We start from the raw sequence: 18,765 nt of genomic DNA, 5'->3' as shown, positions 1-18,765 counted from the left end.
ACTACTAGAGTTGTGGTATTATTACAACAACAACATTAATTCATTATATTTTAATATAGTGGTTCAAAAACACCATATAGCCTTACTGTAAATTACCTCAGTATTTTTTCATGTTGGAATAAAGTAAATCTGTAAATGAAAACCTATTTTTCGTATTTTATAACAAAAAAATCTTAAATCAAACTATTCTGCTTAAAATACAATCAAACTGTTAACGTTAGATTATTAATAACCTGTGTATGTGTATTAAAATGAGCATCAAAGAAGCGAACGCGAGTGTTTATCCGCTTTTCCTCCGCGCGCAACAGAGCCGCACGTGATCTCCATGGAAACGTCATCAAGCTCGAGCTTTCCTGTGGCTGTAGTAGAGCGCTAGCTGAGCATGGCAGCAAAGGTAAGCGCTATTCTCACAAAAACAACCCTTTCCGCAGACGAACAGACCTCAGTGTCTGATAGTGAAGCATTGCGTGTATATAAATACTGAAACCACCATCGCAGGACACTGGAGGAACGCGACGGTGATTAACTGATAACCTTCAGTATTCACTAGCCGCCGGTGCGATGCAGCTAGTTAGCCTGCTAATGTCCTGGGTGAATGTTAGCGTCTGTCAATGACATTGAGACATAAGAGCTCTCCAGAAAGCTCGGATGAAGGAGCAAACCCCATGTAGACAGACTGTCCAGAGTCTGCTTGAGTGTCTGAAAGAGTGTCAGGGGGTCTGTGGGATGCTAAGCACTCCTGAAGAGAGCTTGACATTACAAGTGGTTGCATGGGTTGCCTAGAAATATGAAATAATTCCCCTATCGATAATCACGGTTATTGGTGGACTGTCATTAAAAGTGACCAGCATAAAAACTTTATTCTAAATATTGGTTTAATATATATGGGTGGACAAAAGAGGTTTTCAAGCATCAAAATAAAAGTGAGTTAAAGCATTATTTTAAAGCCCACAAGTGTCAAACTCAGTTCCTCGAGGGCTGCTGCTATGCACAGTTTACTTCCAACCCTAATTAAACAGATCTGATCAAACTAATCCAGGCCTTCAGACTTGTTTGAATCCTACAGGTCATTGTTTTAAAGCAGGGTTGCAACTAAACTATGCAGGGCTGTGGCCCTTTAGGAACTGAGTTTGACACCCATGATATAGCCTAATAATATATTATATTGACCATGATTTTAGAAGGCACCCACTTAAACTATCACTGTAAATTGTAAATTCACTGTAAAAGTAGTAGGCTATATATACACCCAAACATCTTGTCAGACATTTATTAGAATAATATTTGAGCACATATTAAAACAATACTTTGGGGGTAGTTCACTCCAAACTGGATTTTTGCAGTTAATTTATTTGCACTCAGGTAATCAAATATTGTTTTCTGTAGTAAAACATTAAAGAAGATTTTGAGTTGAAACTATAGTCCTTGGTAATTTGAGAGTAAACACAAAGTATTCAGGCAGAAGAAAACAATACCAAAATACAACAAGGTCTCAATAAAGCGATTTGATAAGTATGTTAAAGAAACTTTATTTAGATATTTATTACCTTTAATTCATTTGCATTAACTTGTATTTTAAATGTCACAAGGACTATTTTGTCCAAAAGTTAGATATGTTACATTTTTCCATTTGTGGATGATTTATTTCTTTTAAGCATACCCACAACCTCAATAAACAGCCATTTTTAAATCTCAATACTCAAACCACTAGGTTTTATCTATTTGTCAGCGAGAAGTTTTTCAAACATCAACTGAAAATCTAATCAAATTTAAAATAATGCCTTCTTCTTTTAAATTTGAATAATTACAGGTAATTTTTTTACGTAAATATACACTCACTGGCCACTTTATTAGGTACACTCTACTAGTACTGGGTTGGACCCACTTTTTCCTTCAGAACAGCCTTAATCCTTCGTGGCATAGATTTAACAAGGTACTGGAAATATTCCTCAGATATTTTGGTAGATATTGACATGATAGCATCACGCAGTTGCTGCAGATTTGTCGGCTGCACATCCATGATGCAAATCTTCCGTTCCACCACATTCCAAAGATGCTCTATTGGATTGAGATATGGTGACTGTGGAGGCCATTTGAGTACAGTAAACTCATTGTCATGTTCAAGAAACCAGTCTGAGATGATTCGCGTTTTATGACATGGCGCGTAATCCTGCTGGAAGTAGCCATCAGAAGATGGGTACACTGTGGTCATAAAGAGATGGACATGGTCAGCAACAATACTCAGGTAGGCTGTGGCGTTGACACGATGCTCAATTGGTACTAATAAGCCCAAAGTGTGCCAAGAGAATATCCCCCACACCATTACACCACCACTAACCTGAACCGTTGATACAAGGTAGGATGGATCCATGCTGTCATGTTGCTGACACCAAATTCTGACCCTACCATCCGAATGTCGAAGCAGAAATCGAGACTCATCAGACCAGGCAACGTTTTTCCAATCTTCTATTTTCCAATTTTAGTGAGCCAGTGCAAATTGTAGCCTCAGTTTCCTGTTCTTGGCTGACAGAAGTGGCACCCGGTGTGGTCTTCTGCTGCTGTAGCCCATTCCCCTCAAGGTTTGATGTGTTGTGCTTTCAGAGATGCTCTTCTGCAGACTTCAATTGTAACGAATGGTTATTTGAGTTACTGTTGACTTTCTATCAGCTCGAACCAGTCTGGCCATTCTCCTCTGACCTCTGGCATCAACAAGGCATTTGCGCCCACAGATCTGCCACTCTTTGGATATTTTCTTTTTTTCAGACCATTCTCTGTAAACCCTAGTGATGGTTGTGCATGAAAATCCCTGTAGATCAGCAGTTTCTGAAATACTCAGACCAGCCCCTCTGGCACCATCAACCATGCCACGTTCAAGGTCACTTAAATCACCTTTCTTCCCCATTCTGATGCTTGGTGTGAACTGCAGCAGATCGTCTTGACCATGTCTACATGCCTAAATGCATTGAGTTGCTGCTATGTGATTGGCTGATTAAAAAATTTGCATTAACGAGTAGTTGCACAGGTGTACCTAATAAAGTGGCCAGTCAGTGGAATATTTCACCCATATTTTGACTTTTATATAGTCATAAGTTATTTGAAACATTAAAGTAGCATTCGATGCATGTAAAATACATTTTGTCCATTTGAATCAATACGGACACTAAAAGGGCCACTTCTTTTACCTTACACACATAGATCCAGTGCATCTGTATGTGACAGCGTGTTTATGTCTGCAGGTAATGATAAAGAGGGCTGATCCAGCAGAGCTCAAGTCCATTTTCTCTAAGGTATGTAACCGCTTATCCCCTCTGAGAGTCTGAAAATGAAGGGACGGGAGCTGTAGCGCAACGTCTAAACACTGGTGTCAATGAGATATCTGATGTAACCATTTAATAAATTTCTCATTACAGAAAGAAAACCTGAGGATTAATTTAAAAATGCACCGAGCACTGTATGGAACTCATAGTAAGTTCACATGGATATACGAGTTCCTTTAAAGCACAGTAGAAGACTTGCATGAATTAATTATTTTAAGCAACATCGTAAATTAATCTTACAGCAAACGATCAACAAACTAACACACGCTTCATATTCATTTGAGAAATCTGCCTTGCCTTCTGATATCTGGATTAATTAGCCTGTTTTTAATTGTTTAATTATCTAACTGCTCATTAACGGTGATGAAGAGACATTTTTCTTTGATTATTTTGTCTTATGGTTGTAATAGTAAAATTTATTATTGCAATTTGAACTGTGCCACATATGATTTTAATGGAAATCTATATGGCCATGCTAATAATATTAATGGAATACCGCTTTGTACTGTATTAAGTGACCATTTCAATGACTGCTTCAAGATTGCTTCCTTATGGCAAAAGAATGCATCGATTACAAATTTGTACTTTTTATCTACAATATATTTCGTGGCATCAGCATGTGTGATATTAGCCAGTTTTCCCTTTGCCTTCACAGTATGCCAGTGTGGAGAAGAATGGAGAGCGCTACATGTCCCCAGAGGACTTTGTCTTCAGATTCCTCCATGCGCAAACAGACATATGGCTTTCAAAGGAGGCCGCCGTTCTACTGACAGGTGTTTTAGACCAAACCAAAGATGGGTTAGTATTTGTTTCTACAATTTTTTTGCATTTTAATTTGAATGCAATATTTAAAATGATGACGAAGTTCATATTTAAAAGATATATTTTCATATGCGTATATACATGCGTATTCAAAACGTTCAATCTTTCACTTTCAGCAATATGGATCAGTGATTTTGATGGCATCACTCTGCACTTAAACTATATGTTTACATGAAAATGAAATACCTCAATAAACCACAAGTTAGCTGCTTATTAATAATTAGTAAGCTAATAGTTGTGTTTATGTATTAGGTGGGATTAGGAATAAGATCATACTTTATAAGTGCTAATACAAAGTTATTATCTTAATAACAGATAATAAGCCAGTAGTAAATGATGTGAATTGTTACTTATACTTTTTACTTATACTTATAGTTTTTATTTTAAATAAGTTTCACATTTACATGATAACTTTTTCAAAACAATACGTAAAAATTGCCAAAAACGCTGTATTTTGTATGCCAGGCCAGTATTTGGCACTGTTACCCAGTTAGTAAACTGCGTGTAAGAAAGATGACATTTGTATATAGAATTTGCCATTCGTTTAAGACCTGTTTCCCATTTTGGTTATAATGTGAAGTAAATCCACACTTTACCGATGGATCTTTCGCAAACACTGATCCTGATGCTGCACACTTTTGGTGGTGTGGAGAGACCCCCTCTCAAAATTCAGAAGCACTTTGAGTGTATGGTAATACACAATAATTGTGCTATATACATGCACATTACTTACTTGCTTACAAACACTTAATAATAATAACAATTCCTTACGTTTATATATCGCTTTTTTGGACACTCAAAGTGCTTTACAAATTGGGGGGGGTTTCCTCATTCACCACCAGTGTGCAGCATCCCACCTGAATGATGCAACAGCAGCCACATTGCGGCAGACCCCACACCACACACCAGGGACCTCATGTATCAACGGCTCATGTATCAAACTGGAAACTAGCAAACATCGACTTCCATATTTTGGAATATGTCAATAGAAAGTGCTATAATATTTGGTACTGTGGATGTCAGTAGGTATCGGTTTTCAGCTTCCTTCAAAATATCTTCTCTTGTGCTCAACATAAAAAAAGAAACTTATAAAGGTTTGGAACCTCTTTGGGGTCGGTAAATAATAATAATAATACATTTTCATTTTTGGGTCAACTATTCCTTTAAGCTTCTCATCAGATATTGTCCAATGAAATGCTCTCTTCAATCTGTAGTGTCCCATACACTATAAATTGATGCTAAAGGTGCATCTGAAATCTCATTCACACAACTACTGTTTTTTATATAGCGAGTGGCACAAAGTCAATAGTAAAGCCAGTGTGAATATGCTTTCCATTGGGGTAAATAAAGACTCAAACTGCTGTAGAAGACACAGTCTGCTCTGATCCAGAAGCTCTTGCACATGGTGGGTCATCTGCTTAAGTCAACGAAGATCACAAAATGTACCAGTCTCATCTCAATTCGACACATAATGCTTTGTTTAAAGCGATATGGAGGAGATTAGATTTGGTTAGACGGGCTCAGCATTACTATTAGACTGTCAAAAGCTATTAAATGGTGCTCTACTGAGTTCAGTGCTGAAATTTAATATAAATGAAGCTTGTTTTAAAAAAGGGCAGGGACTGCTTTTGATATAATCTGCTGTCTTCCTGTTTCATTTGAAATTATATCAACACATTGAATAATGCTCTGAGTTTCTTCAGAGGACCTTTAATACTCCATTCATTTTAATTCAAGCATTCAGCAGTAACTGATTACTCTTTAAATACAGGTTTGGTGGGAGCACTGAAGTTGTTTATTGATTGCACATGCTTTAGTTTAACAACTTATTTTTTAAACAGATTTCTTTAATAGTGGATTTTGTGCAGGAAAAACGACATTACCCATGATGCTGCACGCATGTCATGATTTTGCCAAGTACGATACGATCCTGGATTAACATCTATGTTGATCCTGGAAAATCATTTTTGTTGGAAAACATAATCCATACCTATTCCCTACCCCTAAACCCAACAAAACTGTAAATTATTCCCAAAATCAGAGGGGAATAATAGTTGGATAACAATCATGTAGAAGTGCATAACCCTAAATTTAACATAAACGGTAAACGTATCCCTTAATTCTGATTGGCTGATTGGAATGTTGCAAGAAGGTCGCTGGTTCAAGCCTCGGCTGGGCCAGTTGGCATTTCTGTGTGGAGTTTGCATGTTCTCCCCATGTTCGCGTGGGTTTCCTCCGGGTGCTCCAGTTTCCCCCACAGTCCAAAGACATGTGGCATAGGTGAATTGAGTAAGCTAAATTGTCGGTAGTGTATGTGTGTGAATGAGTGTGTATGGATGTTTCCCAGTGATGGGTTGCAGCTGGAAGGGCATATGCTGGATAAGTTGGTGGTTTATTCCCCTGTGGCGACCCCTGATTAATAAAGAGACTTAGCTGAAAATAAAATGAAATGAATTAATGTTTTCGACTAAAAATGCTCCATGTCCACACTATATTTCTCAATTTGTTCTGTCATCCACAATAAAACGACTGAAAACTCAGACGTAACATGCTTTTACCTGCGTCATATCTGCCTGCCGTTTATTTACCTATGTCTCTTTGAAACGTTATGGCAAAATGTTGCAATTGTCATCTGCTTTCGCTGCTAAACATTATTTGTCCTTTGAAGAGGGGCAATATGGATCATGTACAAACTGACATTAATCTTTAATAAAGCTGGAAAACGGACAGCATCCAAAACATCTGCTTTACAACGTTGTCCACCATGTTAGCTGGTAAAGTCTAGATAGGATACAGCTGCGGATATGCACCTCAATATAGCATCATTTTTGTGACACTGTATAACATTAATTAATATTTTTACAGTATTGTGACTGTTGGATTTAGGGTTGGGGTAGGGGTAGACGTTAAACAGCAATTTATAGGGTAATTTAATAAATAACATAAATGATACTCGGTACAATTACTGTTTTTACATAAGTGTGATGGTTGGGTTTAGGGTTATGGTAGGGGTAGACGGTTATAAGATACAATAAATTGAAAATTAAATAAATAATTTAAATAATTCTCATCAACTTCCGTAGCCGCATCTGATCTAGCAACAACCGTGTTAGCTGAATTGGTCACATGACTGCATCACATGTTTAAAATGCATCATCATTTTCACAGTCCACACTCAGATTTATCTTAACTTTTTGGCGACTTTTTTCAAAAATATGCGCTTTTGTTTTCCTTAAAATGCCTCCTTAGTTTAGATGGAAGGCCAAAACGGAGAGAAAAATATGCATTTTTAAACGAAAATGTTTAGTGTGGACATGGCCTTAATCAAGTCATTATCAAAATATTTAGAGTAAATATTTGTGTACATACATGTACGTTTTGCAACAGAATTATTCTTTTTTTTATTATATTTTATTATAATTTTTTATTACTATGCAAGAGGTGCACAAATTACATACACATAGAAGAAAAAAAACAACAACAAAGAACAGAGATGGAAAAAAACAACAACAAAGGTACTGGCAGGTGTAAGTATTTGCGTGTGCGTGTGTGTGTGTGTGTGTGTGTGTGTGTGCACATGTAAAGGTAACTGGACAGGTCAGAGTACATAAATAAGAGAACAAAAAAAATGTATATATACACAACATGCATAACAGTAGAAATTATTATAGGTCGCAAATAAAATAGATATAAATAAAACAGATAGAAACCAATCAGTGTTAAGGAGTTACAACAGTGATAGTACTGTAATGATAGTAATAATGACAGTAAAAAAAGGACAACAGTAGTAATAACAATGACAACAACAACAACAATAATAACAACAACAAGTACTAAACCAACTACTACTACTACAGCGATTACTAATTCTACTACTACAGCAATTACTACTGCTGCTGGTACAGCAATTACTAATTCTACTACTACAGCAATTACTACTGCTGCTACTACAACAATTACTACTGCTGCTACTACAACAATTACTACTGCTGCTACTACAGCAATTACTACTGCTGCTGGTACAGCAATTACTAATTCTACTACTACAGCAATTACTACTGCTGCTACTACAACAATTACTACTGCTGCTACTACAACAATTACTACTGCTGCTACTACAGCAATTACTACTGCTGCTGGTACAGCAATTACTAATTCTACTACTACAGCAATTACTACTGCTGCTACTACAACAATTACTACTACTGCTGCTACTACAGCAATTACTAATTCTACTACTACAACAGTTACTACTGCTGCTACTACAGCAACAACTTGCAATACAATTTTAGGAAAGGCTTGACATGAATAATAGTATATTTCATTGTTTTAAATGCAGTTATATCATTCGCAGTGCTTGAGGGATTGTAGTTTTCCTCATGAAAGAGATTACGTATGCATCCTTTTGTTTTTATTTCTTGTCTTGTTTTCATATACGTCTTTGCTTTAAATCCAACTTTGGGATGTTTTGGTTCTCCTTATTGCACGCTGATTTAATTGCCTCACCTCGCTTTATGTTAAGATTCCTATTGGAAATAATACTTTTGGAAGCAGCTCTGCTGAGAAAGCATACAGGCACTAATACTAATATATTGTAACTGCAAATTTTTATTTGCCTGCGCATGAACCTTCATCAGGTTATAGTTTGGAAACAAATCAAACTGTGCTACCATACACAAAACAAAAAAATGCCCCACTACATAATGCCAGCATTATTATTATCAGTTTTTAAAAGACAATGGCCAGCACGCAGAACGAATGTTTTTCATTAATAATTCACGAATTGTCTAAACTACAGTTTATAGTTCATTTGATTGGTAAACAAAGCATTTGCTACGAAATGGATGTGGATTACGCCACGGTATCTTCCGCTTTTAATCCTGCATTAGGATAAAGGGTCAGACATCTTAACACGCCACACTTTGTTCAGGTGCTGCTCCATTCAGGCAGCACGGCTCAACCCCTTTTTGCATTAATATGTATGCTTTTAATGATACATAATGATGGCCAATGATACGCAAGCGTAAGTCCAAAAAGATTGTGCGTTGCCATGGCGACCAGCGGGCCCGCGTTCAGCTCCGAGTGCATGTGGTCATGCGGCACACATTATTAGGGCTGCCAGAGACCGGGAGAGGTGCACACGCACTGTAATTGCCTATGCCATTCAGCTCTCGTGCTTTGTGCGACTTTGAGGACGGATAAATTGCTGCATCTCAGCTATTAACGGATAACTATTAGGGAATCATGGCTTGAGCTCTCTTTCTCAACATCATTTTTTATTTATTTGCAGGGCTTTGAGTAAAAAATAGGAGGATTGTTTGATTTAATCAGGATTTTGACTTTTTTTTTGGACAGCATCATGTTTTATGTACAGATATATTCAAGATTATTTTTACAATGCATGCAGGTTATTGAGCAGGTTTAATAAAGATCTGGCAAAAAGGGGATTTAGGCATCAAAAAGAGACAACTTCAAAAAATTTTTTTGACATTTGAATATTTTATTTGAATTTACAATTAGAGTTTCATTACTTAATGTTAGGTAATTCATTTACTAACATGAACTAATAATGTTCAGCATTTACTAATGCGTTATTAAAATCCAAATTCATGTTTGTTGAAATTAGTTAGTGCGCTGTGAGTTAACATGATCTAACAATCAACAAATTTTTATTAAATAACATGAATATTAATATTACTGGCTTATAATCTGCATAATATTATGATATTAACTGCTTTTTAGTATTTATAACCTTATTCTGCATCCATAATATCTAAGTATGACCTTATTATGCATCCCTAATGCCTAAACCAGTGAATTAGTAGTTCATTGAGCTAATAGTCTTACTTAATAGTTTGTTATTACGTACTTTACATTGACTCGTACATTAAACTAAAGTTTAACCACTAACGTTAACAAAGATAACTAAGATAACATAAATATTGTAATAAATATATTGTTTATGTTAGTTAATACATTAACTAATACAATCTTACTTACCTTGGTTTACAAAAATTTAAATGTCATTCAGTGTTTTAGCTGTTTTATACCAAAAAATGAAGACTATTAATAAGGGTGACAGTGCAAAAATTGTCACTGCAATTAATTCGTACAGGCCAGAATAAGTATGTTTCATTTTTACATGCAATTACAGTTGAAGTCAGAATTATTAGCCCCCCTGTTTATTTTTTCCCCCAATTTCTGTTTAACGGAGAGAAGATTTTTTTTCAACACATTTGTAAACATAATAGTTTTAATAACTCATTTCTAATAACTGATTTTTTTTTATCTTTGCCATGATGACAGTGAATAATATTTGACTAGATATTTTTCAAGACACTTCTGTACAGCTTAAAGTGACATTTAAAGGCTTAACTAGGTTAATAAGGTTAACTAGGCAGGATAGGGTCATTAGGCAAGTTATTGTATAACGATGGTTTGTTCTGTAGACTATGGAAAAAAAAGTAGCTTAAAGGCTAATAATTTTGACCTTAAAATGACTTCAAAAAATGTAAAAACTGCTTTTATTTCAGCCAAAATAAAACAAATAAGACTTTCTCCAGAAGAAAAAATATTATCAGACATACTGTGAAAATTTCCTTGCTCTGCTAAACATCATTTGGGAAATAAAAAGAAAAAGAATTCAAAGGGGGCTAATAATTCTGACTTCAACTGTATATATGTGTATATGTATATATATATATATATATATATATATATATATATATTCCACTGAATGACAATCAGATATTGATCAAAAACATTTTTGAAATATAAACAAACAGTAAAAGTTTAGTTAAAGCAAAAGTTTGAATTTTATATGATTTCTATGAATACAATTGAAATTGATTCAGACACCAAATAGGATGTCTTTTTTTGGCTCTCACACCATTGTTTGTAAGCATCATGCCCTTTTGTAGTTTTTTTAGGTGATTTGCATGACATGAAAATGATACTGAGCTAGCTAAGTAAAGATCCAGCTATATATGGATTTCTGAGGTTTGGTGGTAGTGGCGGCTGTGGTCAGGAGCTTCAATCTGTCAGGATTGCGGAATGCTGAAAACGAATAAAAGGTCTTTCTTCCTAGAATTATGATGCCTTGAAGTCAGCAGTTTAGCATGTTTAGCATAAATTCATGTTTCGAATAAAGCTTTTAATATCTGAAAGCAAATCCCAAAAGCTGAATGTTTTTGCCGAATGCAGAGTGTTTTACAACCGAGGTAGGTTTTCATCTGATTGAGATGATTCACAGGTTATCTCTGTTTCATGAGATGGATACAAACAGCATGATGCATTTTCTACCTCCTCCTGAGCTGGAATAAATCAAGTGATATGGTGACATCCATCAGGCACTGAATCACTTCTCCTTTATTCACTCAGCCCTGTTTGAGCGGCGTCCTGCCAACGGTTCTGAATCATTCATTCAGCACATGTAGACTTCCCTGCTGATTCAAAGATCTGCCAGACATTCGCTCCTTCTCTCCCTCATCTTTTCTCGCCTCTCCATTTTTGATGGAAAAACTCCTCAAGTGTGAAACTTCGTAGCCTCTTGGGGGTTAAAACTTTGTAAAGAGCGCATGCTGAGAAAATGGCAGTCCGTGGCCATGTGGTTTGAGGCTGGTCTGAGGTATGCACTCAGCGAAAGCTAAACCAGTCCGCGTCGCTCTGCATCCACGCTTGTCAGTGACAATGACAGGGCCAGGGCTTATTGAAGGTGCTCTCTCTTCACCTGTCACGGATAAAAGCCGCTACGCTAAACCGTTGAAATAATAAGTCTGTAAATAGTGTTTCTGCTAAGGACTGTGTTTACCAGCACCTTTCTGTTTTACAAACAACACAATTTAAAGGTGCACGGCACACGCCGGGAGATATAGGGAAATTGTTTGCACGACGAACAGTTTCTTGTTATTAGCATAGCACTGTGAAAATGAAAAGCAACAAATTTAAACAAATAATTTAATGAGTTTTAGTCGTTGTAACTTGGACTTTAAAAATGCTCAGTTGTTTTTTTGCCACAAAATTGTGTCAGAATGGGCCAACCCAACACTTGCGATGTAGTAAAATGTGGTACAACTGTGCTGAAGCATGATAGAAACTTTTGAACAATAATGTTCTAAGTTTGCAACATGCTAGCAATGCGTAACCCTTATAGAAATATGTTAGCATCACTCAAATTCATATTAGCTTAATGTGGAAAGGTTAGCAACATAACAAAAATCTTGCAACAAATCTACAGATATGCTTGCAACATAATAATATAATTTAGCAAGCTTGTCAGATTTATGCTAGACACATGCTATCAAAATACAAAATTTTGTCGGCGCCAATAGACTAGTGGTTAGTGCGTCGACATATAGCACCCAGGTGCTTGCGGCGATCCGAGTTCGATTCCTGGCTTGAGGTCCTTTGCCGATCCTTCCCCGCTCTCTGCTCCCCACACTTTCCTGTCTGTTAATCTCCACTGTCCTATCATTAAAGGTGAAAACCCCTAAAAATATTCTATATGAAAAAAAAAAAACTAAATCATTCTAGCGACATGATAAAACATGTTAATAAAATGGTAATTCAAGCTATCAGCGTATTAAAGCATGTTAGCCATGTGCTATTATGTGTTAGAAATGTGTTTGCGATATGTTAATTCAAGCAACATCTAAGTGTGTTAAAAGCATGATAACAATGTCTTAGTCAGATGTCAGTAATGTGCTAACCATGGAGAAACATGTTCGAAATGTAAATTCTGAATTCTGTAATGTAGTAAAACATGGTAAAAATGTGCTGAAGTGTGATAGAAACATTTAAACAAAAAAGTTCAAAATTTTCAACATGTTAGCAATGCGTTAACCCTTTTAAAAACATGCTAGCCACACTCAAATTCATACTAGCTTAGTGTGGAAAAGTGAGCAACTTAACAAACATGTTATACATGCTAGCTACAAAGTGATATGTTTGTATATGCTAAAACCTTTTAGAAACATGCTTACAACAATGTAATGCATTTTAGCAAGCTTGTCAGATGTATACTATACACATGCTATCAAAATGCTAAATTATTCTAGCAACATGATAAAACATTTTAAAAAATGTTCATTTGTGCTATCAGCGTGTTGAAACATGTTAGCCATGTGCTAATATGTGTTAGAAATATGCCAGCATCATGTTAACTCAAGCAACAAGTGTGTTAGAAGCATGATAACAATGTTTTAGTAACATGTCAGCAATGTGCTAACCATGAGAGAAACATGTTAGGCAAAAGCTAATTAATGTTAAAAACTGGCTAATTCTGTGTGAATGCTCAAAACAATGTTTAAAATGTAAATTCTGAATTCTGCAATGTAGTAAAACATGGTAGAAATGTGCTAAAGCATGAAAGAAACATTTGAACAGAAAAGTTCTATATTTGCAACATGCTAGCAATGTGTTAATCCTTTTAGAAACATGCTAGCAACACTGAAATTCAAACTAACTGTGGAAAGGTTATCAACTTAACAAACATGTTATACATACATATGCTAGCTACAAAGTGGAATGTTTGCATATGCTAAAACTTTTTAGAAACATGCTTGAAACAGTAATGCATTTTAGCAAGCTTGTCAGATGTCTTCTAGACACATGCTATCAAAATGCTAAATTATTCTAGCAACATGATAAAGCATTTTAATAAAATGTTCATTTGTGCTATCATATTGTTAAAACATGTTAGCCATGTGCTAATATGTGTTAGAAACATGTTAATTCAAGCAACATCTAAGTGTGTTAGAAGCATGATAACAATGTGTTAGTAACATGTCAGCAATGTGCTAACCAGGGAAGAAACATGTTAAGCAAAAGCTAATTAATGTTAAAAATAGGCTAATTCAGTGTGAATGTTCAAAACAGTGTTCGAAATGTAAATTCTGAGTTGTTTTTAGCCAGAAAATTGAGTAAAAACAGACCAACCCAACACTTGCGATGAAGTAAAACATGGTAGAAATGTGCTACAGTGTGATGGAAACATTTAAACAAAAAAATTCTAAATTTGCAACATGCAAGCAATGCGTTAAACCTTTTAGAAACATGCTAGCAACACAAAAATCCATGCGAACTTACTGTGGAACTGTTAGGAACATAACAAACATGTTATAAAAGCTAGCGATAAGCTGAAATGTTTGCATGTGCAAAGAAACATGCAAAGAAACTTTTTAGAAACATGCTTGCGACATGATAATGCATTTAATCAAGCTTGTCAGATGTATGCTAGACACATGCTATCAAAATGCTAAACGTTAATAAAATGGTGATTCATGCTATCAATCTGTTAAAACATGTTAGCTATTTGCTAATATGTGTTAGAAACATACCAGCAACATGATAATTTATGCCTGCAACATATAAAACATCGTAACAAAATGCTGAAGTGTATTAGAAACATGTTAAAACATTTCAGTAACATGCTAGCAATGTGATAACCATGGAAGAAACATGTTAACCAAAAGCTAATTTATGTTAAAAAATGACTATTTCAGTGTGAATGTTCAAAATGTGCTAGCAATGTGTTAGCAACATGTTAATTGACCTGTTAAATCATGTTAGCTGTGTGTCTAAATCATGCTATTAAAATGTTAAATCTTTTTTTTTATTATTAAAAAAGTATGCTTAAATATTATTTATTAAATTTAAATGCACTTATCCAGTGCTTTTGAATAGTAGATTTATTGTGTGCTTAGAAAAACGTACTTCAACTTGATTTCCTCTTTTTATTGAACCATGTCAACATCATGTTTGAGAGACGTACAAGTTTAGCATTCCTCCTTTTACACTCCTGGGCCTCTGCCATTTTAGTTGATGGTTGGAGGATGTTCAGCATTGAGGTTATTATTCGAGCTTCGCTTTAGTTTGTTTTACATGGCCACGGCATCTTCTTGTGTTTGTGTACCAGCATAATTGTTCTGTAGTAGTGAGGGGACTGCTAATCAACCATCATAAGCCTCACGTCTGGCACAGTGCTGGGGGAAAATACATGCACTACTCATTTCGGTGTATGTAGGTGATATGAGGGCACATGATACAGATACGCTCCTGAAAACAATTAACCATCAAACTGATCTGAAATGAAACCCGCCTCTAGTGATTACACTGTAAAAAAATGATTATTGCTGCTTGTTCAAATCACATATTAAAAATGAGTTGAAGCAACACAATTCTTAAGCTTTTTGGGGGGAAATTTTTTTTCTTTTATGTTCAATCTACTTAAATTTGTAAAAATCATAAAGTTAACTTCATTGATTTGTGTTGGGACAACATGAAGGAATTGTGTGGAAACCTGCATTTCTAACATTGCAGATTCCACACAAATGATTTGTGTTGAGACAACTTGAAGGGCTTAAGTTAGCATATTAGTTTTTACAAATTTAAAGGTTCAGTATGAAAGTTTGAAACCCAGTGGTTGAACTAGGTATTGCACAACTACTTCAAAACACACACAAGCATAGGTTGCCAGATTGAAGACACCAACTGGAACAAGCCTGACTATCAAGCCTAAATTTAAATCGTGTTAAGTTGTATTAAAAGGTTTTTGTTCTAACCAACAGCTGAAATTAATATTTTAGAAACAGCTTTTATTTCTTGCAACTGAACAACGCGATAAACCTCAGGTACACCTCATGCTTTATTCATTGTTAAATGCTAATAATGTGAGTTTGAATGCCATTTTACATGATATTTATCGCCGTAATACTGAAAGCAGCAGCAGATAGATCACCTCAGATCTTGAAAATAAAATAAACAGTTTGAAATGGAACTTCAGAACTGTGACTCAGTGCAGGCCAACACATCAGTGATTTAATAATCTTAAAGAGGTTTGATGTGTAGTAATTAGATTATAAACCTTACCATTTTGTTGGAGTGCAGTGAGTGCACTATTCTGTGCTTCTGAATGGCTGTATTTAAATATCTGTCATCTGTGTCTCATTTTTGAGTGTGCTACTGTCCACCAGAGGTCGCATTTCAGTCGCGGACACACACTTTGAGAGCCTTTTTTAATGAATGAATGAATGAATGAATGAATGAATGAATGAATGAATGAATGAATGAACGAATGAAATGCGCTGTTTTCCAACAAGGCAACCCGGGGTGTTAAAATATAATTGGCTAAACAGGCATTGGGCATGTTAAAGGGACCAAAACAAAGACAGACGTTCTGGCAAGTAACGCACATTTTCAAAGCAGAATATGTGACTTTAGCATTGTTTTTCAGATAAACAAGAATGTTTACTTAGCATGTTTCTTAAATATCTGCAAACATATTATGGTATTTTTATGCTTTAGAAGAGTCAAAAACTTACATACAGCACCTTTAAGCAGATTTAAAACATAAAACAATTAAGTTAAACAATAATAATTTCCCAATATTGGGTTGCGGCTGGAAGGGCATCCGTTGTGTAATAAATATGCCAGAGTAGTTGGTGGTTCATTCCACTGTGGCGATTCCTGATAAATCAGGGACTAAGCTGAAGGAAAATTAATGAATGAAGGAATGTCAAAAAAAAAAACCTCAAGAACTGTGTGTTTCAGCTCATTTAAAATACGTAGTTTGAGCAAACAGCAAACCTGATTTTTTGAATGTGGAAGTCTTTCCTTCTAATGGTTTCTGGTGTCTGAAATGCATGTTAATGACTCGCTGAGATTTGTTACACTTTTTCTCTTAGCAAAAGCATCAGCATCTCTATCATTCCTTGCTTTTTTTGTTGTTTTTAATCATCGTCGGTGGGCCCAGCGGATCGCCTTTGTAGCTCTCCACCCACTCTGAAACAGCAGGCTCCAGTTCTCCTACTGTCAGCTTAGTTAATAAAACAATTACTCCTGACTCCACAATGTGGCTGATTTGGCATGCTGGAAGCGCACAAATTCTCAGTTCCTTTGAATTTCATCAGTAACAAAATTAATTAGAGTGGCCACGAAAATGTAATCATTGCTCCCTGGAAATTGAAATAAATTAGAGATGCATGCATTGGGACTGCTCGTTAGCAGTGACCTCGAGTAATTGCCGTATCCATTTGTGAAATTCATAATGGAGTTGAGGCAACTTTGAACTGCGCTTAAATAAAGACTAGATTGCATGGTCCCCAGGGTTTCCTGCGAATGGCGAAATTGCTTGTTTGATGATGAGGTAGATATGTGCGCAGTCTGTGTGCATGTTTATGTGTTTGCTGATGTTCGGCAAATGTCATGCTCTCCATTATGAACCAAACTTTTAGTCATTTGGAGAAGTAGTGCTGTTCCTCTTATTTGATGTCATTTTTTAACAAATCTTTCGGCTAAATGACTTGATTATTTGTCAAACAATAGCACCATTTTATCCAGAGTATCAAGTGAACGCTGATTTAGGAACTAATTAAATAATCTTAAGATTGCCATAATTGAAGCAAAATATAAACAGTTCACATTTACTTCTCAAAATGTGTAAAATAATAGCATATCATTTTAATTTTTGCTACCTTCACTAAGAAATCAAAGCAGCAAAAGATGAAAATCAATATGTAAAGAATATGAAAATTCCAATAGTTTAATGCAGTACATGAATTCTCTACCACAGTGACATTTTTAAGCGGCTTTACATTTGTATATACTTTTTTTCACTTTAAGGATGGATTTATCATGGAGTTCTTAAGTTTATTCAATGAAACGTTCTATTTATTATCAAACATTTATTTATTCATTTTATTTTCCGCTTAGTCCCTTTATTAATCTGGGGTTGCCACAGTGGAATGATCCGCCAACTTAGCAGCATATGTTTTACACAGCAGATGGCCTTCCAGCATGCAACCCATCACTGGGAAACATCCATACACACTTATTCATGCACATACACTACGGACAACTTATTATCAAACATATATAATCTAATTTATATAATTGTATAGTTTATTATTAATGTAATATTAATTTTAATAATAATAATACTACTACAACTACTTTAGAAATATTGAATAAATATTTTAAAATATAAGAGATGTTTAATAAATCATGGTTTTAAATCATTATTTTATTATAATGAAATAACAACAATTAACATACAGAGTAAGATTACCAAAGGAAATAGAATGTGAAGAGAACAAAGTTTAAGCTTTATTTATTTATTTATTTATTTATTTATTTATTTATTTATTTATTTATTTATTTATTTATTCATTTATTTATTTATAATTCATCCAAATATAATTATTTATTATATATAATTAAAAATAATTAAATATAATTTTAATTGATTTATTATTTTTATTTTTAATAAAAATTTTTTTATTGATTTATTATTTTTGATTATGCTTTTGCTTTATTAGGTTCGTCTTGGGTCAGACAGAAAATAACACTGTAAACAAAACATACATAATATTGGTACATATTTTATATACTTTGAATATTAAAATTAACTCACTATTTATTCACCCTCAAGTGCTTCCAGACCTGTTTGACTTGCTGTTCTGCTGCACAAAAGAATATGTTTTGAGGAAAGCTGAAAGCCTGTAACCACACTGAAACACAATGATTTTCTTAGATGTTTTGTTTTATTTCTAGCTCAAATATAAAAAAATTAAAGTGGAAGTGAAGCAGTCCACTTTAAGCAGTCAAATTTACATTATTTTGAAAATTT

At 34.9% G+C, this 18,765-nt stretch overlaps 1 protein-coding gene across 1 annotated transcript in view; it reads left to right on the top strand.

Moving 5' to 3' along the window:
• The first annotated feature begins 327 nt into the window (after positions 1-327).
• Positions 328-18,765, top strand: part of LOC130246997 (electrogenic aspartate/glutamate antiporter SLC25A13, mitochondrial) — a 97,075-nt gene continuing 78,637 nt past the window's right edge. Inside the window, exons 1-3 of the mRNA XM_056480175.1 lie at positions 328-394; positions 3,237-3,287; positions 3,973-4,115. Of these exons, the coding sequence (XP_056336150.1) occupies positions 383-394; positions 3,237-3,287; positions 3,973-4,115 (206 nt within the window). The 5' untranslated portion in view covers positions 328-382. The remainder of the gene's footprint in view (positions 395-3,236; positions 3,288-3,972; positions 4,116-18,765) is intronic.

This window comes from Danio aesculapii, chromosome 19, assembly GCF_903798145.1.
Source record: "Danio aesculapii chromosome 19, fDanAes4.1, whole genome shotgun sequence".
In the NCBI taxonomy this organism is placed as follows: Eukaryota; Metazoa; Chordata; class Actinopteri; order Cypriniformes; family Danionidae; genus Danio; species Danio aesculapii.
This window is presented reverse-complemented; position numbering and strand designations above follow the sequence as displayed.